At 40.8% G+C, this 22,908-nt stretch overlaps 2 protein-coding genes across 9 annotated transcripts in view; one reads left to right on the top strand and one right to left on the bottom strand.

The window, feature by feature from the left end:
- Positions 1-13,714, top strand: part of SFXN1 (sideroflexin 1) — a 47,587-nt gene extending 33,873 nt beyond the window's left edge. For 6 of the 8 annotated variants that reach the window (XM_074915771.1, XM_074915766.1, XM_074915767.1 and 3 more), the window contains 8 exons: positions 1,915-2,013; positions 3,078-3,153; positions 4,218-4,303; positions 5,531-5,658; positions 6,214-6,263; positions 11,440-11,489; positions 12,131-12,178; positions 13,609-13,714. In XM_074915771.1, coding sequence (XP_074771872.1) covers positions 1,915-2,013; positions 3,078-3,153; positions 4,218-4,303; positions 5,531-5,658; positions 6,214-6,263; positions 11,440-11,489; positions 12,131-12,178; positions 13,609-13,705 — 634 coding nt within the window. In that variant the 3' untranslated portion in view covers positions 13,706-13,714. Of the gene's footprint in view, positions 1-1,914; positions 2,014-3,077; positions 3,154-4,217; positions 4,304-5,530; positions 5,659-6,213; positions 6,264-7,886; positions 7,998-11,439; positions 11,490-12,130; positions 12,179-13,608 lie in introns of all 8 variants that reach the window. The other 2 variants (XR_012634404.1, XR_012634403.1) reach the window with 2 other exon arrangements.
- Positions 13,715-14,050: 336 nt separating this feature from the next.
- KIF20A (kinesin family member 20A) lies at positions 14,051-22,509 on the bottom strand. Its single transcript, XM_074916130.1, has 18 exons — positions 22,351-22,509; positions 21,803-21,892; positions 21,562-21,681; positions 20,961-21,099; positions 20,683-20,870; positions 20,451-20,595; positions 19,533-19,733; positions 19,182-19,293; positions 19,011-19,082; positions 18,278-18,421; positions 18,031-18,196; positions 17,627-17,785; positions 16,799-16,938; positions 16,603-16,705; positions 15,736-15,943; positions 15,265-15,356; positions 14,851-14,988; positions 14,051-14,323 (listed from the first exon to the last, which is right to left on the bottom strand). Exons 1-18 carry the CDS (start codon positions 22,507-22,509, stop codon positions 14,051-14,053), a joined length of 2,649 nt encoding a protein of 882 aa, XP_074772231.1.
- Between the last annotated feature and the right edge of the window lie 399 nt (positions 22,510-22,908).

The following is a 22,908-nucleotide window of genomic DNA, read 5'->3' on the forward strand; positions in this document are numbered from 1 at the left end:
CGGTAGTCACTCAGATTCAAAACTAGGTGCTTTATTAGCCTGGAAGACATTGGTTTCTTTGGACCAAACCCTCAGCAGTGCAAACAGGATCGTGTAGAAGCCCTTGGATGATGCAGTGTGGCCTCCATCTTATTGCACATCACTGTGTTCTGGTTATTGCTGGCCACTGGAAGAAGCAAATTCCTCGTTACACCTACGAGGGCTCTTGGGCGTGCAGTAAGGCAATGTGAGTCCCAACTAAACTTTATAGCAGGCCTAACATCCTTTGCACACTAGTAGCAAGAAAACAGGAAAAGATGAGACAGGAAGAGTTGTACATGCACAGGAAGAAAGAAGGAAAAACAGTAGTATTGATGGGAAAAAATCTTATCTAGTTTATCACTACAGCATCTCATTCAGATACTGGAAACCAGAGGGAATAAGAATACACTTTCAAATCTCCCAAATCTTTCATTTTTTTTCAATTTAAAGAAAAAACATATCTTCCCATTTCAGAACCAAAGCCTCATGATATACACACACACCTTCTACTCTAGCATCTCCTCTTTGCTTTCCCGTCTGTTACAGAATAATTGCTACAACTACTGCTTCTTTAGCACTCTCAATTTCCATATCAGCCCTCAAGTGAGAACCATGTTTATTTTAACCATTACTGCCTGTGTTATTAAATAATTTGATTACATATAAGCTTTAAAGTCCTGTGAAAAGTTATTTTAATTATCAGGAAATAGTTTTCAGTAGCAACTGTTGGTTTTGGTAGCCTGGTTCCCCTGACAGATTCTGGTGGAGCAGAATCTTCAGTGGTGTCTCCACTGGGGGCAAAGTTTGTGGTCTTGGTACACAAAGAAACACTTTTTCCCTGGTATACTCCTAGCCTCCAGCTGTTTGTGCACTAGGAACTTTCTGATCCAGAGGTAGTGTTTTATTTAATGGCTCTTACTGAATTTCTTTTTTTATAAGTTTGTCCTGTTGTTTAGATATACTAACTACTTTGAGAGCAGAAGCATTCATCGCACCACAAGACAGCCCCATACATTGTGAAAAAAATTGACTGTCACTTTTGTAATTTATCAGCATAACCATTTTTAAAATGATTATATCTGCAGTTTAACAGGGACTACATTAGCTTGTTAAATGGGGACTCTGCAACTTGTACAGGCTATTATTTTTTTCACAGCCCCCCACCCGTGCTGACAAGTTATCATCATTTTGTCCTAAGGCATCTGCATACTGGCGTGACAGAATTTATGAGGATTTCTTGAAGCTTTTGGTTTCGGTGGTTTTTTTTTTTTTCAATGACTGGTCATCTGGTTCATGCTGTACTGAACCTGAATAATTTCTGTGCTGTACCTGTACTTCTTAAACATGCAGATATTTGCATGAAAATAACTTTTCATTTTGGAGTTACGTGTCTTTTAATCTGTTTCTACATGAGACTGAATGTTTTAATGTCACAGGGATTTATTAAAAGGCATCGTATTAGCTTTTTAAGAATGAGAGGATAAACCCTGTCTCCTAAAATCCACCTCTCAGTCACTTACAGAGCTTCAAAGACAACTAGCAGGCTATAAAGGAACAATAACCCTGGAAAAGTATTCTAGAAATTAGTGTTTCATATTTCTCTGTGTGTTTTTTATGGAGCGGTTTGCTATAATGCTTTTGTATTACAACAAACCATTGTCCCAACTGAACCTTGCTACTTAATCACAGTACTTTTACATTCTATTCTTAGAAGTAGTAGTACTTTCATTGTCAAGACAGTATCTCTTTGACAGTGTTGTTTCATTCAGATAAACAAGAACCTCTGCATGCTTACTGCTTGCACTGGCTTTTCTTGATTTGCCATCATTTTTCTGTGCTGTTGATTCAGCTGTGTTTTTAATAATAATAATAATAATTGTTTCTCTTTTCAAGAACGACACCAGCGGTGGTTTTCTGGCAGTGGATTAACCAGTCATTCAATGCTATAGTAAATTACACAAACAGGAGCGGTGATGCCCCAATTACTGTCAGGTCAGACACTGAACCACATATAATACTTCTGATGTGTTTATAAGTTGCTCTCTGATGTACTGGAACATGGTTGATCTTTAAAGTTTGAAGTGATAGAGGAAAAAGTTTTTTCATCTGTGCTTATTTTTGATTTGATATGCACAGATGAGAAGTCTGAGAATTGTGGAAGTGAGAAACTCTATTTCTGTCCTTAAGATAAGCCTAAGCACCTTGATCATAAACACTTAACAGTGTAGGATTTAATAGGAGTCTGTGTGCTCAAGGGTCTCATCGGTTTGGTGTTACACCAGGATTTTTCTAAGTTGATATTTTGTGTGGACCTTCAGGTGTCTCTGTGCCATCTTCTCAGTGCCCTGCAGTATAGCACACACCACCCTGTGTGCTTATTTACAAAAAGAACACTTCAAGAAACTGGTCTGCACAGGACTTGTTTCTACTTGAAGGCAAAGACAGAGACTAAATAGATGCAGAAAGCTAGAAATCGTGAATAGGAAACTGGAATTGCAGTGCTTGACTTCCTGGTTTTGAGGCTCGATTGTTTATAGATGTCCAGGAGAAAGCTTTGGATTTGAGGATATACAGGCACCTCCTAGCTGGGAAGTATGTAAAGTGTGTTTTAGGGCAGATCAGGTTGGATTTGGGTGTTTGCAGCATAGCTAGTCTGCATGTATGTGTTTCAGTACAGCTGATTTTAATTACTGTTGTAGACATGGCCTTAGAAATCCAAACTGATTTTATTAGTTTAAGCAATTAGGAAGTTAAATACAGAACTAAATCCTTCAAGGTGTTTATTCAGACACATGAGAAGATGCTGAACAGATAGCAATGCAGAACCAGCAGGACCTGATTCAACGTTTAGATGTTGCATGTGATTTTTACTTCTAGTGAAAGAAAAGGGTTTAATTTAGTGAATCTTCCATCCACATCTTATAGCAGTATCACAGAAGGGTCTACTTGCGGGGGGGGGGAAGATGGGACATGACTACATGTGTAAAATATACTTATTTTTTAGAAGTAACATAAATGTAGTTGTGCATGTGCAAACATTTTTATTTTTGTTTTAGCCAGCTGGGAACAGCCTATGTTTCTGCTACCACAGGTGCTGTCGCAACAGCTTTAGGACTTAATGCACTAACAAAGGTATTGCTGATATTTTTTTTCCATTCTTAGCTAGACTTTGGTGTTCTATGAGATGCTAACAGCTCATTTCTCCTCCTATGTATCTATGTCATGTTGTGCATAGCTCCCAGTATGGAGTTATAATGGCCTTTGAAAGCTCCCTTCTTTAGATTCCAACCTTATTTTTGCCCCATGTAGATGGTTCTATATGTATTTCAAACACCTTGTCCTCCTTGTATGTATATCAAACAGCCTTGTGTCCTGATAACACAAACTGTATCTAATAAGGTGACTTTTTTGCAGTTTCTTTTTTACATATCAGAGTATCTAATAGCATTTGAAAGTTAGAGTGGATATGTAATTACAACAATATGGACTCATTATACCATAAACTGTATAGGTGTGTTTTTAAGGTGCAGTATCACTTCTACAAACATGGATGCCTACTCCAGACTGGCTGAAGAACTTGTTCAGAGGTGCTGCTCTTAAATGTAGAAAACTCAAATTCTTTAAACAAGTACATAACACAATCAAGGAAAAAAGGTCCTTTACCCCAAAAAAAACCCAGCAAAAATGTATTTTGTACTCCTCTGCTTAGGTTTTAATGTACTGGGAGTGGTATAGAATTGGCAAACTATTTGAGACACTATTCTAAGCAGAGGAATTAAGGTTATATAAAACACTGATGAAATGAATAGCCTTCATAGTCAGTGCCTTTAGATGCAAAGCAGCTGGTATGGATGTTGCTGGCTGTGACCTTGCCAGCAGAGACACTAAAGGTCTATTTAGTGTTGCTCTTGGGCTGACAGGCATGCTCAGAAGCTGAAGCTTCCTGCAGTGATACTACTAAATTACGATTGTTTTTGCCAGTCTCCTGCCACTGCTCACTCAAGTATTTATGACTTCTGTCTTGTTTGTTTGTGGTTTTACCTCTGCACGACCAGTGAGTTTTCACTGAGTTTAAATTAAAAGGTAATAAGTCTGATCTATCATTAGCACATGAAGCATTTTAATATGACCTTTGGGAAAGAAAATGATTATATAATTTTTTTAATTTCTTTTTTCCCTCTCTGTGTGTTTTACAGCACGTCTCACCTCTTATAGGACGGTTTGTTCCTTTTGCTGCAGTTGCTGCTGCTAACTGCATTAATATTCCACTAATGAGACAAAGGTAGGAAAAAGAACAAAGATCACTCATTCTAGAAGAAAAGATGTTACTGAGTTTTTAGATCAGCAAGTTACTAAATAAAGCACATTATGTATCTTTAGCTTGTTTCAGAATTTTGCAAAAACCTCATGCATGATCTTGTTGTGACATATATGAAATAGAGCATCTTCATTCTCTTCAGAGAAATATCCATAGAGTTCTTTAGTCTTAGATTTCAGAAATCAGGTACTGGTCCTTCAAAACTTGGTCACATGGAGCCTTTAGTACAAACTCCACTTGGAACAATACAGTCATTTCAAAAATGGTGCTTCAAAACCCACATGCAGAAGTTAGTCATAAAAGTCAGGCTTTGCAGTTCTGCTTAATCATCTGAGATTACAAAAATACGTACTTTCTCAGAAACAAAATTTCCTATGTATTCTGATTTGACTAGGACTATGAATAGAAGTGGGGGGAAACAAATGAAAAGCATCCTCTTATAAACAGAATGTTATGGGCAGAAAAGTGAATATTTAAGGTTTGTATGTACAATTAAATTCAATCCACGGTAGCATTTTATCTCTTAAAAAAGATGAGGAGAATAATAGAAGCAGTCCCCAGTATATCTGCCTTTCTGTCTACTTCTCACTCCCCTAGAAGTTCTCCCCAATATGTGAGTTTAACACCTAACCCTGCACTCGAGCAAAAGATCTAATAGAGAATAATACAGTTACAGAAATGTAGTTTGTTTTGTGCATCCTTTTATACTTTCAAATAAAACCTCAGACTAGAATGCCAGAGGGGAATTTTCACAAATACTTCTGTTTTACTTCAGTGGAACTAATCTTCCTGTATTTCCTGTGTTGTCTGGCAGAAAGGACAGACTACTTCCAGAGCGGTTCAGAAAATTCCACTTTTCTGAATGGTTTTTTGAAGGAATCTCTCCCTTCTGTGGACTGCAGAAATAACACATCTCCTTTCTTCCCCCTTGAAATGCATGTGACCAGGCTCAAGCAGCAGATTGCTGTTACAAATATTCAATTACTTACTTTTCAGTATGTTTTTCCTAAGATCTTTCTGTGCCTTTTGACATTTTTGTGCCAAAGAGCGTTATAAACAAGCTAACTTGGAAAATAAAATAAAAACCATAATTCATGTAATTGACAATTTTAAGGGGACAAAGATAAGGGGACAAAAAAGATGAATAAATGCATGTCAGTCGCTGCTTTATTTTTACCCCTTATTCAACAGAGAGCTCAAGTTTGGAATCCCTGTCACAGATGAGAACGGAAACAGACTGGGTGAATCAACAAAAGCAGCTCAGCAGGCAATTACCCAGGTGGTTATATCAAGGATTCTTATGGCTGCTCCTGGCATGGGTAAGAATAACTGCAGTCACGTGCAGCTCCTGATTATCAGTTCCTAGCGTGAGAGAGTGTGTAAATTCTATTTAAGTGATTTTTCTCAGAGGCCATATTATCTTACAGTCATACAGGCAGTATTTATATTTCTGTTAAGAAGTTCCACAGAGAAATGTGTGTTTCTTACTGTGAAAGCATCTGCAGTGTGTTACACTGAAGTATAGCAGAAAAGCTCCTGGGATACTTTTACAGAAAGGTACAGATAACAAAGGAATGATAGCAAATTCTGCTTGAGTGAAATAGGTTTAATGAAGAGTGGATGCTTTGACCAGTGCCAAGTTACTGAGCTCAGGTTCAGTAGCATGTAAAATTAGAAGTTTTGCCTACTGGGAGAATTTATCTCTGTAGATACCAATCCACTGGCAATGTGAAATGGCAGCATGAAATGGAAGCTCAGTTAATGACAAAAGGCTGTGAGAATTGTACTACGGTATTAGTTAATCTTAACAGAAAATTAAAAGTGCCTTTTTCTCCAAGGTTAATGCTTTTTTTTTTTTCTTTTCTCATTTGCAGCGATTCCTCCCTTCATAATGAATACATTGGAGAAGAGAGCCTTTTTAAAGGTTAGTCTTAGACAAACTTTGTCTATGTGTTTCATATCCTAAGTTAATATTTTAATGGATTTTAAATACTTTCTGACTCTTCATATTTGCCTCCCACACACCCTGGGAGGACAACACTGTAGAGCTTGCTTTACAGCTGTCGCTTTCTTTATGCCTTTCTTAGACAGGGATTGCTTGGTTCTTTTTATCACAGTAAAAAATAACATTAAGAAAATGAGAAATTTTTGTTATCTTTATAATTGTTCTTAAAATGCAGAGTTCCTCCTAGTAAATCAACCTTCCTTATACTGAGACTTGGAATACAGTTTATGAGAAAAATATTCAAAATTTTAATAATGCTTTTTTCTCAAGATAGCAATAAGGAGGCTTTACTTAGCTGCTGTAGTAGCAATTTGACTTTGAAAACAATAGGGATGGTAGTAATCTCTTTGAAAATTACCCTTTTAAATTTATTGGACTAGCAAATTCAGGGTAGGCATAGAGTGGGCATGCTTCATCAAAGATTACTTATTTTCTGTATTCTGTTTATGCTAATGTAGTGTGAAGCCAAACACCTGATATTAGTAAATATGTAAACTAAATCAACATTATGCACTATGTGTACATGAGAGGGCAAAGAACAACAATTAAATTAATTATGGGGTTGTCTAACACAAGAGAAATACTATTCAGATGAGGACCTCTATAATTCTTTACCAGTAAAGGGAGTTTCATCTTCACCAGCCAGTATCACTGATTTACTTACTGCGTATCTCCAGGCAAAGTTTCTCCCTGTGAAGCCCACCCAGCAAGCTGGGAACAATAGCCTAAGAGAATCTGTCTCCTTCCTGTTAGAAAAAGTTAGGAAAAGAAAGCGAGGTCTGAGTCTCTAGACCCTCCCTTGGAAAAGTGATTTGGGTGGGGACTGGGAAGACAAGCAGGGGAAGTTGCCTGGTTTTGGTTGTCTAAGATAGATTTCTAAAATATTTAAATCATATTTCTTATTATTTCTGCCCTTCATTTTTCTTGTGCATAGGTAGATTACTCAGTTATGTACACCATTTGGAAGTGCTTCTGTATATATAAATGAGGCATTGGAAAGAGGTCCCAAGTGTCTTCCAATTTTAAAAACTACTTCTTCCTGAAATGCTTTGCTTCCCTCCCCCCTTAACAGAAAACACTATTGCTCAGAATGTAAAAACAGGAAATGTGGCATTTGAGTTTTAGAGTGAAAGTCAGTGTGTGCTGCTTATGTCTCCTGAAAGAAGTGAGACTGCAGCACATCCAATACACTATTTCTCTGCAGCATAGAGACCCCTGTACTGATTTGGCTAATTCTTAATTGCTGATTTCTTTACTCATACTCTGTTTGCAGAGTAGCTTTAAGCCGCTTGTGATAGTTACATTCTTGAGAATGTATTGCCTGAAACATTAGCCCTTGTTTAAAAAAAACCCCTCAAATTTAGAGCAAGGATTATTTTATATGTATTTGACATAGAAGAAATGTCACAAGTGCTATCAACTCAACTGACAAATACAAAAATGGCATTTGTGAAGAACTTGTAGCCATCTTCAGGGTTTGGAGACAAATATCTATTGTTTTTGTGTGGTATAATCAATATAAGGGTGTTGTGAATTTTTCAGATCAGCAAAAATGAGCGATTTCTTCGGTGACTACTCAGTGGTCTTTGGTACCATCATGACCGTTTATGCTCACCTGTTCCTCCCCCTCAGCCTCAAAGACTGTGAGTTCAGGTGAAACACTGCTCTCCAGGTAGTCAGTGGTAACACTTGGTAGAGATTAGTATTAAAACCATTAAGGAATGAGCTGCATTTTTAACACGCAGCTTCTGCATGTCCTCTTGAGGTTTCAGAAGCACCATCCCATTTGCAGTACTCCAACACCATCCACGCAATGCTTTACTAACTCATTATTCTTAGCCTCTGCTTTGCGCATCATCACTCTTGAAAATAATTCTTGTATGCTTGCCAAAGCCTATTAAGCCACACACAAGGCCAGAAAATAGGCAAATGGTTGTGAAATAATGCAGAAAATAGAATTATGTTCTGCCACGAGAGAGAGAAAGAAACGCTTCTGGGATGCTGGTCTCGGTGATAGCAGGCTATCATCCTCTGGTACTTGAAATAAGATGTAGGTTATGTAGCACTATTCATCCCCCATATTCCAACATTGTTTTGCACAGGGACATTTTGATGGTAACATTAGTATGAATTAACAATATTCCCAAAAGTTATTGCTAGAAAATTACTGAAGAATGTGTTTTAGATCACAAGCACATATTACTGCTTCAAAAAGAATCTAATTATTTCTTGACTTGAAAACATATTTTTTGTATATATATGTGCTTTTGCTATAGATTTCAGCTGCCTTTTATGCGATTATGCAGTGTAGTAGTTCTTGATTAGGCTGTATAATGTCTATGTTCATTAACCCTACTGACATACACTTGACTAGTTCTATGCAGAACTAAGTTATTTTATCTGCTGCAGTAGGAGAATCCATAAACAACCTTGCTCTGAGGCACGGCATTTATAGACTTTACTTACCTGTAACCTTTCTCCTAAGGAAAGAAATTGTTTTTTATGTCCATAGAAAGTTCTGAAAATTCCAATCAACACTGAAGTTTTAATTTATATTACTACTCTTACAGCTTCAGCTATTGTTGCTCTCTATTCTGCATACAGTCAAGCTGATTCCAGAAACTTCCTTGTATATCTTTAAAACAAGCTCCTTGAGGTTTCTTAATCTGCAACTAAAATATGAATTCAAAATGGTCACAAACTACAACAGAAAACCTTTTTTTTTCAGCATCATTCTTGAATGTCTTATGCCTTAGAGACCTCCATGCATTCCTAATTTAACTGTCATTTCATTTTTATTTTTATTTTTTTAAAAAAGCAGGCATAACTAGCCTGGGAAAGCTGACAGATTTCTTAGATCCAACAATGGAAGGAAGCAGAAAAAAACCTGATTCTCCTTACAGCTTTTGTTTGCCTAATTATTATTTCTCCATTTTCTCTGTTTGCACTAACCACTGCAGATGCCATAAAGACATCTGGAAATTAAAACCTAATTCATGGGGAGCTGTCTTCTTCCAGAGTTAAATGATAATTCTCTAACAAAGAAAATTCTTCTGCTGTCTTGTACTTCTCCGTTTTATGTCTTTGTAGGGATGTACAGCCTGCATTTGAGTTTTGCTTTATTGTTTTACATTGTTCCCTGGACAGCTCCAATTCTTAATATTGACCTCCCAGTGTTAGTTTTACCTCACCATCCTTCTTGATTAGTGCAGCCTGGTAACATTCTTGAAAAATAGAATGTAACTCAGATCAAGTGCTTTGGCAAAAAATGTTCCACCACATGAAATAATGTTTATATTGTCTGTACTAGTAGACACTTCTCAGATTAATGACCAACTCTGCTAAAGGCATGAAATCATCTGTTACTCTCATGACACCTTACAAGTCTTTTCAATTATAAAATCATATTTGAGGCTTTTATGTATCTCATCTCTCCCTCACACTGCAATGCACCGCATCCCTCTCCCTTAATTCTCCTCAGAGACTGAAGTAATTTGCAGTAGTGTTTGACTTGTGTTCCCAAATATGGGTAATATTAACCAGTGCCACAGTCCTACATCCTTTGCACTGTCAGTCACACCATCACTTCTCATGAACTCTCCCAATGTTTAAAATGTAAAGCATTTTGAGTGAATTTATCTCCACTGAAAGTCAAATGAAGGTGTGTTTAGTGGGATGCCAGCACATCAGAGCACTGCTGCATTCACTCTTTCTCCTTCTCCCTATTGTCTTTCCCCATGTTATCTGTTATTGCAGATTATTGCTGAATTGCACTCTTCCTGCACTCACTTCTGGATTATGAATTGACTCCGGGGGGGGGGGGGGGGGGGGCGGGGGGGAAAGCAGCAGTCTTCTACACCAGTTCTTCTCCCTCAGGCTCTGGAGAGTTTAATCCACACAGGCTTGTTTTTCCATGCCTCTTATGCTGCTGTGACCTTCCTTAGCACCAAGCTTTGTCTTACAGAGCTTTCTAAACTTATTTTTTCTATTTCTACTGTCAAATAATGCCCATCTTTTGTTCATCCATTTTCCCCTCTAACTTGTACATCTTAAGAAATGCTTCTTGCAGAAAGAATCATCATCTTTGTTGAAACCATCATCCACTGTAACATGGTTTTTAACTCAGCTGTTTTTTAAAATCAACTTCCTGGTATCGTAGCAGTTGTGTTTGTCCTACTTACTGGAGACACTGATTTTATTGTAGCAACAGGCTATTGCAGTAGCATTGTTTAAACAGGTCTGGTTTTATTTCATTAGTAATTAATTTCAACTAAAAATCTAACATGGGGGGGAGTGGATTCCTAAACCATTTAAAGGCCTACAAGAAAACTATCATATTTCTTGAAATATGTCCTGCAAAAGTTACAGAACTGAGGAATATGCTAAAAATGCATCCATAGATTGTGTTGCTTTCTCACCCCAATTCTTCTACCCTTTTTTCCTTTAATATAAGGTGAACTCTTGCAGAACTGGTGTGTAGCAGACTGTGCTACAGGAACAAGTTCCTACAAATCAAAGTGAATCATAAGACAGGAGAAAAGGCATTTTTCCTTGACACCTCCCTTATTTATGGTTGGTGGCTGCAGTTGCTGTTGCTCAGAAAGTAAATCTCCAGTTTCAAGTTAAAACTATTTGATGTCACCAAAGAGATAAGAGCTGTAAGCAGACCTAGCCTATCTTCTTAGGGATGCCTGGGCAAAATTCCCTGTGCCTTTAGGTGTGCAGGCCTTGCACCTGCAGCACCGCTCCAGGCTGTGGCACTGTAGCTTGTTTGTGAGCTTGTGGCACTCAAAGAACTGGCCCACATATTCAAGATCAGGTCATAAGTTAAGAGGCAACCACCTGTTGTAGTTTAAGGGACACTTACTCAGGATGAGTGTAGATTAATAGCACTGGGAATTTTCTTGCTACTTTTCAAAGGGATTGGGCTCTCAGATTGGAGCTCAGTTTAAAGTATGCAGGTAATTGTTTTGCCTTCATTGTGTCCAAGACCCTTTTAGGTACAATCTGTCTCTTAGAATACAAGAGCTCCAGGAAAGTGGGAAGCAGAGGAGAAAAGATACCATACTTATTGTGTGTGGTTTATTTTTAACAGAGGTTTCCTTGGATGAGTGCTCCCATTCAAGTTGGATTAGTTGGATTCTGGTAAGTGATTTCTTTAGGTTGTGCCTGCTATTTTAAGATACTTGTAGCGGGTTTTTTTTTGAGGAAGTAGCAATATTTGCACTTCATTTAAAGAAAAATAGTTGAGTTAACGAGTATACAAGTTATTTCACTTTCCTATCTGTAACTGATAATACCACATTAAAAAGAAAAGCCATTAGTAATGAAGAAGCTGCCAAGAAAAGCAGAAAGAAAGAAAGGGAGTGGCAAAAAAAGGCATGTAGCAGCTAGATTAGAAAAGATGCTTTGGCTGCTACCTCCATAAACAGTAATAGGAATCTCATCCTGTAGGTTGAATTATTGAAACATTTGGTTAATGGAGTTTCATTTGTGGTTGTCTGGCATTTTATGTTGTCATACACACCAATGCAGAACGCTGAAAGGACATCAAATGATAATTTTATACACATTTGCAAACATAGTATTGATGCACTTAGTACATAGTAGGTTAAATGAATTCATAAGTTATAAGGCAGTGAGAAATAAAGGTTACATAGCACTTCATGGAACTGTACCTCATTTTATACAAAAAAAGCAGCTTTCTGCCTAGAAGACCATGCCTAAGGGTTCTGAATTGTGTTTTAGCACCCTAAATATTGTAAACCCATTTTTGTCTCCTCTAGTCTCGTGTTTGCAACACCCTTGTGTTGTGCACTGTTTCCTCAAAAAAGGTACGTATTCCTGTTACATTATTCTTTAATGTTACATTCCCAGATGCATGCAAGGTACTGCAAAAAGACAGAAACAAGTGGTCATTGCCTCCTAGAGCGTAGTCTTAATTCCCATATAACAAATGTGATAAACATGAGAATATTCAGAGAAATAATAACTATGCTACTCATCGGTAATATATAATAGTTGAATTGGGCTCACTTGTTTACAAACTCCTAGCAGCTTGAGATGCAGCTACATAGGGATAGTGAACAAGAGGTTTGGGTGAATAGTGTAACAATGCTGTTTCAAGCTGAGAAGTTTGAGCTTGATAATACAGTTAAGAATCACTGGAATGATTCATAAAAAAGGCTAATGTAGTCCAAACAATACATTCATGTCCAGTAAGCTTATGGCTTCATTAAATACAGTCAGATCCCATTTTATTTTCAGCTGGAAACTCCTCTGGTTATACAGAACAGCACTTGACTATATGTGCTTATTTGTAATTTGATTAATATTTTTCCAGAAATAATTCTTCATCAATACACAAATAGCTGAGTACTGAAAACTGTCTTAGAAACAATATTTATTATAGCTGAAATCATAATGAAACCTGGATGGGTTACCTACAAAGTTAGCTCAATTCACAGTATGAACAGGGTCTTAAATTCAACTGGGTTGTCCCTCTTATTAGTGGTTGTCTAAAAACTTGACAAGCTGCCTAAGGTAGATTAAAGGATGCAGGCTGGAGCTGAATCCATTAAAATATTGAACAACTAAAGTAGCTTTTGACCTCCAGAAAACAATACGTAATTCTCATCTGATGCAACTGAGTATAAAGCAGCAGTCTGACACCATCTGTTTCACTGCCTGGCATGGAGCAGAGAATTGTGATAAGTGTCACTAGGCTATTTGGAGATAGCTTGAGAAACTAGCATAGCAAGTGTGGTACAGTTCTTGATTTTAACCAGGGCTTTCCATTTCACAGGAAGATTATAGACCTTAAACTGTATTTAAGAAATTGCAGCTGTTTAAGTGACCTGGCAGTTTAATTCACTTTACTGTGAGATGACTCCCAAAAATAAACCTTTTATTCAATTGAATAAAATCAGGCAGTAAGTTAAATATGCAAATACATTATATTTAATAAAAACAACTTTAGGAAGTTAGGTTTCTGTTGCCAGCAACAACCTCAAGCAACTAAGTAGATTCCTACCCTCCTGGTAGTAGCCTCAGCCATTTCTTGACTCTACAGACTATCTTGCTCTCTTTTAAGCAGGGATTAATTTGCCCTTGGTCTCTGAGTATGAGTCCTTCATAAGAAGTTAGGAAAAAAAATCTGAAAACGCTTTTCACAATGCAGGAAGTTGAACCAGATGCATCGTCCATCTTATTTTACATTCAAGTGCTTGTTATATATAACCATTTTACTGTTTCTTTTGCTTAGTTCTATGTCTGTTACACGCTTGGAGCCAGAATTGCAAGCCAAGATCCGAGAGAACAGCCCTGACCTAGAACGTGTATACTTTAATAAAGGATTATAATTCAAGGAAGGGAAAATTTCTTTTAAGAAGGATCTTGTGAACTTATTTGTGAGTTATGTGCCACATAGTTGAAGATGAGAACTCACTTTTAACTTGTCCATTTGTTAAACAACTTTGATTATCTACATTTTGTATTTAGACTTTCCTCATTGTAGTGTTTAAATTACAAAAGGTCATTTTGTCCACTTTGGTATCAATTAAAAGTTTAACCATACATATAAAAAATGTTTACATAAGCTCTCAAGCAGCTACAATAATAAACAAGCACACAAAGAAAAATAGATGCTATTATATTGAATTTGCCACCTGTTCCAGTAATAGCGGGGCAGGGATCTTTTTGAAAAGTCATAGAGCAACTGAGCGAAGTTGCCACCCTCTGCCAGCAGCAGGACGGGTGGCTGAACGTGACAGAAGGTTGTGCAGGAAGGGCTTTTTACCAGGAGGTTGGTTAGGTTGTAGGTTTTCCCTGTTGGCACAGAACCGTTTCTTTAAGGTGGATGTTGGGGGAGCCTGGAGCTTCTGTACAGTGTGGTACTGCTCAGCAATACAAGCTGCTTTCTTCCGCAGGTCTAGTTTTACCAGCATCATGTTGTTCTGCAGTTCTGCCAGTGTTTGGTCCTGAGAAAGGGAAGGCAATATATATGTAAAGATACAGCAAGCTGCTAAACTCCCTGGTTACTATGAACTGAAGAAGATAAATTGCCTTTGCCAAAATTCACTAGCTGGTATTGCTAAATAAGGCCATGCCTAAAGGCTTCTACTGTCAACAGTGTAGCAGGTCAATAACAAAATAGGAACAGTAAGGCTAGGAAAAAGCTGAATCCATCCTGCTACAAATATGCTGCCATAGCAACTGTGATAGAGTAAACTGGACAAGGAAATGAGAACTCAAATTCTCCTACTTTAAGTGGAGGCTGTCAGTTGACTGAACAGGGACAATTTGGGTCTCCTTGGAGAGTTAAATATGCAGTCTGACTCAACCATTGAAAAATTAGTAATATAGCTCCCTTCATGTAATAGGCAGTATTTGTCTAAAGAATAAGTCATTTTTATCTGCAGCTGCAAGAACCTAGGTTATTCTGCTGACTGGCAAAGTGCACAGGCTAAATCCCCCAGTGCAACCCCCAACAAAACAGACACATTACCTGTCGAGCCAGAATGTCATCACACATACAGAGGGCTTCTCGAAGTTTCCCTGCACTGGTACTGTGGCAGCACGCCCTCTCTGCAGACTGAAGAGACTCCCCAAGCTTTTGTAATTCTGAACGCAGCAATCTGACATTCTACAGGAGAAAGAGGTTTAGTACAATAGCTACCTTTGTCATTGCTCTGCAAACAAAGCCACTCTAAGGTCATTCAGACACGCAATCTTGAGGGAGGATCCCATCTGAGTGAGGTACGCTGGGATCACAGGTACCACAGCTTTCCACATATCTAAGAAGGGGTTTGTTTTCAACAGACCCATTTCAACTTCATTTGTTTGAAAACTTGGAAACAGCAGCTCCAAACACTGTTTAAACTGGTGACCACCTTGCCCTCTAACACAGAAATGGAGTTACCTTCTGTCCATCCTCCAGCTTCTTGTCTACATCCACAGTAAGGGGTTTGGTGGAGGGTGGTGGCTCCAGTAATTTCTGGTACTTGCGCAGCTCTAGGAACAAAGTAGTGAACAACGGTACATTAAGCTTTCAGTTTTTCTGAAGTCAGGACTTCTTTTGAGACAAGCTGCCACAGGCAAGCTGAGACAAGCTTTGACTTTGTGCAGAATGCACAGACATTCCAGGCTTCTCCCTTTCAGTTATGCAAAGCGACTTTATAATTTGAAAAAGGAGAGATCCTGCCCTAAAGTCCATTTTCATGTAAAAATGAAGTGAAACCCTGTCCCATCCAGCACATTTTCCCTATTATCCGCAACTTAGAATAGTGGTTTGGGGATCTCTGAATCCAACATACCCTCTACTGAAAAAAGTACCTAACTCTCTACAATTGCTCAGGCATAGTTCAGAACCAGTGCAGCATCACTGCCTTACCTGCTGTTGCAGTATTTAACTCCATTTGACATTGCTCCAGTTTGGCTTTAGTATCTGCCAGCTCCTGCTGCAGAGCACATGAGGTAGCCACTCGCTTTGATCGACGCAAGCTTTGCCCCGACTCCTTTTGCATAGTATCCAGGCTCTCCAGTTTTTGTTTTGCCTCCTGCAGAGCAGCTTGGAGCTCCTCAATCTTCTCATCACGCTCCTTTGAAAGCAAGTTTGTTCAAATATTCAACAGGATTTTCTTAACACAGCTTTTCCAAAACTTTCAATGTCTTTCTTCCAGGCAACTTTCTCAATCACACACATCACACATTGGACCCAGCCTTTAATGTCCTTTAAGTGAAAACAGTGAACTCATTTCCTTGGAGCCTAAACCACTTTTTTTACAACCTCTGAAGACAAGGGATTTTGAGAGTTGACATCTTCAGACAGGTCTGCAGCAAGTTCCAGAGGCCACTCAAATGCCATAGCATGCAAAACAGACAGGTCCAAACCCATCATCACAACTAAGAGTAAGAAGAGAAATTCACAGAACTTGTATTAATCTGAGGAGTGCAAAGCAAGCCACTAGCTAAAAGTGTAAGGGGGGGAAGAGATTCATGTTGCACAAATAGAGAAGTTAGAATGGTTGCAACATTAACATCCAGATTAAGGGCTGAAAATTAAAAAGCCTAGTAAACTACATAAAGCAGTAGACAAGAAAAAATTTATGGATCATGCTATCAAATAATATCACAAAAAGATACCACAAAAAGCAAAATCTTTCAGTTTGCATAAGTCACCTTCCTGGACTGAAGTACCCCAAGTCCCCTCCCAACCCACTGCCACTTTCCTGATGTCATTTCATTGCCCTGAACAAACCTGGATCTCCTCCTGGTAATAGTCAGTCAGTGACTCCTTCAGGTTATTCAGTTTATCCTCATACAGTTCCTCCAGCAGCTCCTTCTGAGCATCCACATGTTGGCTACAAAGAGAGCAAACTACATGTCAGGGTCTGGCGGTTCTTGGTACTGCAGCTCACCCTGAACAAAGGGAGGGAGATCACCATAAGCTGTACCTGCACCATTGCTCCTTCTGTTGCATGTGCTCCAGCATCTCATTGCAGATCTCCTCACGGAGGCGCATTTCTAGTTGCAGCTTCTCCTGCCGCTCTCGCACCAGCAGTTCTCGTGCAGCTTCCACTACACGCAACAGGTCCTGCATGAAGGACACAAACTCCGTTGCCCACACTGCACAACAGACTTAAGACCTAGAATAAACTACGTGGTCCCATATCTGTAGGTTAAAGATCTAGGTGTGATCTAGGTTTAAGATTCTCTTTAGTCACTTGGAAAGAGAAGTTGCAAAATTTACTCTTAATTCCTCTCCTGTGAGATGGCTTAAACAGCAGTGAGCTCCACATGGAGCTATCTCCAGAGCAGCTTTCCCTACAGCGTGGCCCAGGGATGCACCAGCATTTACTACCTTGACACACTAGAACTCAAGTCGCTGTAGGTTTAAGATTTCCATCTTGATCTTTCAGCTATTCCAGATGCCTAGTTTAATTATCTAGGAAGTTACATTATTTTTCCTCAGTTTAGCCATCTGTTTTGCATGTTTTCTGATCTCTAGATTTCTCTTGAAGACTAGTGATTATAGGTCTGCACCCGAGCTCTTACTGTCCCTATTCCACAGATGATAAAATGTTTCCAAATTAAGCATGTGTTTCAGATCCAGACCAACAGTGGAACATTTTCCTCATGGATTCCATATTTCCTCAGTCCCATATCCTTTTGAGGTTCTCTGTCACCTCTTGGTATAGTGCTGAGCTCTAGCCCCACCTCCCAGGCCAAAGCTAACAGTCCTGTTCTTCCCCTTCTATCCATAAAAACAAATCACAACCCACCTCTTTCTCATACATGGAGACATCTGCTTCATCCTCACTGTTGTCTTCTGATTCCACTTCTTCCTTTGCCTCTGTCTCCAGACCCTGGCTGGTTCGCCTGTTGTGCTCTTTGATGATTGATTGTATGGATGGAAGTTTTGCGGGAGGTGCCTGAACAAGCTGAAGGGGAAAGGGCCATCATTACTAGTCAACCTGGAAGTTGAGTAGGCTTTAAACATGCCACTTCCCTACAACCTGTCAACCCTTCTAGTTTAGCAGAATCTAGAAATACTGTAAAGGTAATAATCCACTGGAAAAACATAGGGAAGACTCGCAAATATTCCCCCTGCCTTTTGATGGAAAGGGGCCCATTCCCACAGAAGCAGGATGTATCCTGACCATGCCATGATCTGTGTGCTACTTACCTGACTGGCAATGGCTGAGAACTTGGCTACATACAGAGTTTCATCATATGTAGATGCACACTGGTTGATGTTGACAATCATGCAAGAGCGCCCGCGCCCAGTGAAGAAACCCTGGAACACGCGGGTGAGCTTGCTGTCCCGGAAGGGAACCACAGTCTGCTTCAGCCTATGGAGAGAGACAAGAGTGAGGCCAAGGGAAAGCAAACCAGCCTCTCCACACCCTCCCTCTGGAGTTCTGGATGCACACCTGGACTGCTGGTTCTGGCGGAGGGCAGCAATGCAGCGACCCAGTGTGTGGAGGGAGGTGTTGATGTTGTTTGCCTCTTTCATTCGGTCTCCACTTTTCTGGTCTTTGCAGCGCTCTGACCCCGCCAGGTCACACAGGGATAACCTGAAGAAAACACAGGCCATATTCACATGGCCTACTAGGTTTGTCCTGTTCTGACCAGATTTACAGTTCAGACACCCTGTGATCACCTGCCCTTCTCACTTTCCCAGTTTCACCATAAGGGCACAGAAAGCTCTTCTGGGGTATATGGGCTGTTGCTGGGCAGAAAGGCCTAACCACAATGTAGGGGTTACACAAGGTAGTACCAACATGAGCTTTGTGGTGTTCAAAGATCCTTTGCCAGTCCTCAGGACAGCTTGAGACAACCTGGGAAGGACTGAGACAACCTGTTTCCAGATAACTACATCCCAGGAACAGGCATCAGCAGCACTTAAATCAGCCCTGCTGCAAGGGCAAGGTTACTGACATTTACCTTCATTCAGAAAGCCTGAGAACTACCTCAAGGTGTACTTTGCAGTACTCCTCAAACTCCTTAGTCAGTTCCAAGACGTAAGAGTGGGAACGTTTACTCCTTTTTAGTACTTTCAAATAACCTTCCTCAAGGTACTTCCCATACCCCAGATCCACAATAAAAGAGGCAGAAAAGTTGAGTCCACAGAGAATACCCCCAAATCCTAGAAAGCAAACTTACTCGCTGATTTTTGGAACAATTTCACTGCCACCTCTTTGCAAGTGCAGAATCCGAATGGAGAATACACTGTGACTGTAAAGAAATATGCAGATATTTTAAGAAGGAAATGCAACCTTTAAAAGCCCCTCAGGATTGTATTTTTGCCTAAACAACCCCCCTTCCCCTTCAGACCTGCGACTGGAGTTCTGGTTCATGTGGGTGCTAGCAAAACTCTGATTTTTCCGACCCAGTTTCAGGAGCTTCCAGGCCTCATCAGCATCCCGGACGTTGATCCAGTTCAGATCTGGAAAAGCAAGCACACATTGGGCAAGGCAGTTAGGAGACTGGTAGAAAACTTACTTATCTCAGCCCTGACTTCACCATTGTATTTCCTTGATATTAACAAACTTAACATTCCCATAATCCAGACATCAGAGACCTCTGAGGGGCCATAGAGGACATCAGTGCATCACTGCTAAGCCACCCACCCAGTCCTCAAGTCTCCCTAGCAGGCCACTAAAAATATCTTTCAGGTAAATCTACCTTTCACATAGGGGTTGCCAGTCTGGTCTTCACAGAGCCGCAGAGTCTGCCTCTTGCGGTTCTGGCCAGGTACAGCTGGTTCTAACAAGTCATAGATTAACTCATTGTAAATCTCAAAGAAGGAGACCCAGATGGAGAACTGCATATCTCCTGTGTTGGTGAGTGAAATGCGATCCAAGTCAGCCCAGCGAGGGCCCAGTTCTGGAGGAAAAAAAGAAAAAAAAAATCATGCCTGCAACTTTTCACAGGTCCAACCTGAATGGTTTAGCTATAGAATGAGGTATCTTACTTCAGCAGGAACATTACCCCAGACTCCAATTATCCTATATACCTCATCCCATCTGGACCTACTCTAATGCCTGTCCCCAGCGAGACAACATAAAGTTTCCTTCCACAGTATCCTCCTTTCTCTGGGAGAACTTTCTGCATACTTGATCTTGACTCCAGGAGTATAGGATATTTCAAACATGAACCCTTCCCTGTGTAAGTTTTAGCCCTTTTTCCCTCAATTACTCCATGCTTCTAGATACCTAATCAGCCAGTAGTTCCTAGGCTGCAAAGTCTGGACACAGTGTTAAGTGCAGCATGTCAGTTTAGCACCCTGCTTGCCAGCTATCCCCATCACATGGCATTCAGCTGCTCAATAACCACATCCCTTGAATGTAGTAAGCAGGTGTCAATTAACTTTCATTTCCTAAGGCTTGGTTACTATGCCGTGGTGAATTCTTCATATATTGGCAAGACATACGTACAGAGTTCTTCAGCCCTGACATTCTTATCTGTCAAAGGGAAAGTTTGTGAGACTGCAGCACCTTGTCTCCCTTACCCACAACACAGCATCCAAATAGCCATCCCCCTTTCTTCCTCCATCTTCCAACAACAAGAAGCTGTTAGTATACCACATGCTTCCAGACATACCTTCTGTCTGGCTGACGTCTGAATGGTTGGTGAGTTGGCTAGATGAAGAGAGGCCAGCAATTCCACTGTCAAAACTGCCACTGGTGGTGGCCTGGAGCTGAGATTCAGCACTGTGACTTCTTTTCAGTGGCGTTAACAGCTCCCCCTGGAAGGAAACAAAGAACAAGAGCATGTATGTAGTATGACACCATCCTTACCCTGTTATTAAATCTCCGAGAAGCTGCATGCTTACCTCCCACAGACCCCCCTGCAGCATGGTCTGCTTCTTGGCCTCTTCCTGTCGCACCTGCCTGCTGTCCAGCCAGACCACCTCATTGGAGAGGGAAGGCTTCAGATCCATGGCTTGGTACAGCCGGTCCCCCACACTGTTGAAGATGACCGCTAAGGACCGAGGCAGAATCCCCCCATCTTTGTTGCTGCCTGAAGCAAGGACAACCAACAAGCTGAGGATTCACATGTAGAAGCAGACAACTCCCTCAACAAGCTACTAACACCTAGTGCTTTCCTTACCCTGAATAGTGTGAGTCTTCCCTGAATTGGTGATGCCATAGGTGTAAACCAGCCAGTTCTGCCCATTCAGTACATCCTTTACCACCTGCTTCATTGTCTCATCAAAGAACAATTTCTGCCCCACATCTGGTCCAAAGATCTGCAAACAAGACACATGAAAAATGGCCTCATGTACATCTTTCCTGTCTTCTGACTGCTGATGGTTGTTCAAGTGATAGTACATAGTCGTTTGTTCCCTTCACTAGCCTCACATCCCGAGCAACAGACCCACCAGTAATTCCAGTCCAAGTCGCCTGCAAAACCAAGCTGTTCGCTTGCTTAATCTGGTTATATCTGGCATCACTACAGCCTCTAGTATGTTTAGAGCCTCATGAGCAAAACAATTTGGCATTTTCTACCAAAAAAGTTGTCAGGATCAGCTTAAAGAGAGAAAAAATAAGGAAACAGCAACAGAAACAAACTTAAGTAGAAAGGACTGTACAAGTACACAGTTCATACAGTGCATTGGAATCAGTGTGTGTTTGTAAGTCAGCTTTTCAAGCTCTAAGGCTGGTTTAAGCTCCAAAAACTTTCAGATGGATTGTTTGTCCCAGTTACCTACCTGGGTGAAAGAGAATCTGTGTGCTGCTTGTCCCACTCCGCGTTCTGTGCTCCGCATGGTAAAGGAGTCCTTGGGGGCTTTTAGGAGAAGGGTCTCTGAATTCTCAATGCAGACACAACCCTAAAGAACACATAAAACCCCATCATCACGATGGCTTGGACGAGGCCATAGCATAGACAACAAAAGCTGATAGCATCTCCCAGCAGGCACACAGCTCAGACTGCTTCATTCAGTGTCTCACCTGGTCTTCCCCTTTTTCCACTTCTGTAGATTTCAGAGGTCGAACTCTCAGATAGACCTTTAATTTTCCATTATTATCTTCAGCTACAGCCTGCAGAAATCAGCACAGGTTAAACATGGTAGCCAGAGGCAGTGCACAACCATCCATCAGAACAGAAGCCACAGCATGGTGCACACACATGGCTGCCCTAACTAGTGCTCAGTCACTAATGGACACTTCTTTGGTCCCAAAATCCCCAGCAATGCCAGAAGCTTTCTTAGGCATTTCCAGGGACACCAGCATTTCTTTTGCTTATCTAACGAATCAGATCAACAACCTGAAGACCTGACACCAAAACCAGCTCCCAGACTAAATACCACACAAAAAGGCATTGTGTTAAGAGGCATTTACTGACTGTGCCCTTAACAGTACCCTGCTTACAACAGGAACTGCTTCCCCGCAATGCAACATTTTGTTGTACTCTTCTGAAGAATCTGTTGGCCACGCATCACACCACCTTTGTGCAGAGACATGGCAGCCCATTTGTGACAGAAGAGCGCCCACCTCACCTGCTGGCAGCCCTCCAGATCTGGAGAGATGGCAGAGAACTCTGACAGCAGGTCCTTGCGCACATCAGCCCCAAACCCTGTTGCTGTGGATTCAAGAACAGGGGAGGCCGCAGCATCATCATCAGAGAACAGCCCTGGGGAGGCAAGTGCTTGTGCCATAGCGTCTCACACAGCTCCTGGAGAAAATGAGGAAGAGTAAGGATAGGGTGATGTTACTGCATTCTTCCAGGAGTCCAGGCTTTGCTTCCCCACGTGTACACCCCACCACATACAGCCTGCCCACCACTACCATATCCTTCTATTCCCCACGAACAACCAACTGCCACACAGAACCCTCCCTCCACGCACAGCCACATGACACACAGGATGATGCCGCTGCAAACGCACACGCACCCCCCACCTCTCCCCCCCAACCGCGCAGGACCCCAGACAGACCACTCACACCCACGGACCGCCACGCGGGGCCCCTCCGCGCACACAAGGGACACCCACATCCACTACGAGACCCAGCAGACATAACACACACAAACCACCCGCGGAGCTCTACACTGCCCCCCC

This window comes from Athene noctua, chromosome 12, assembly GCF_965140245.1.
Source record: "Athene noctua chromosome 12, bAthNoc1.hap1.1, whole genome shotgun sequence".
Classification (NCBI taxonomy): domain Eukaryota; kingdom Metazoa; phylum Chordata; class Aves; order Strigiformes; family Strigidae; genus Athene; species Athene noctua.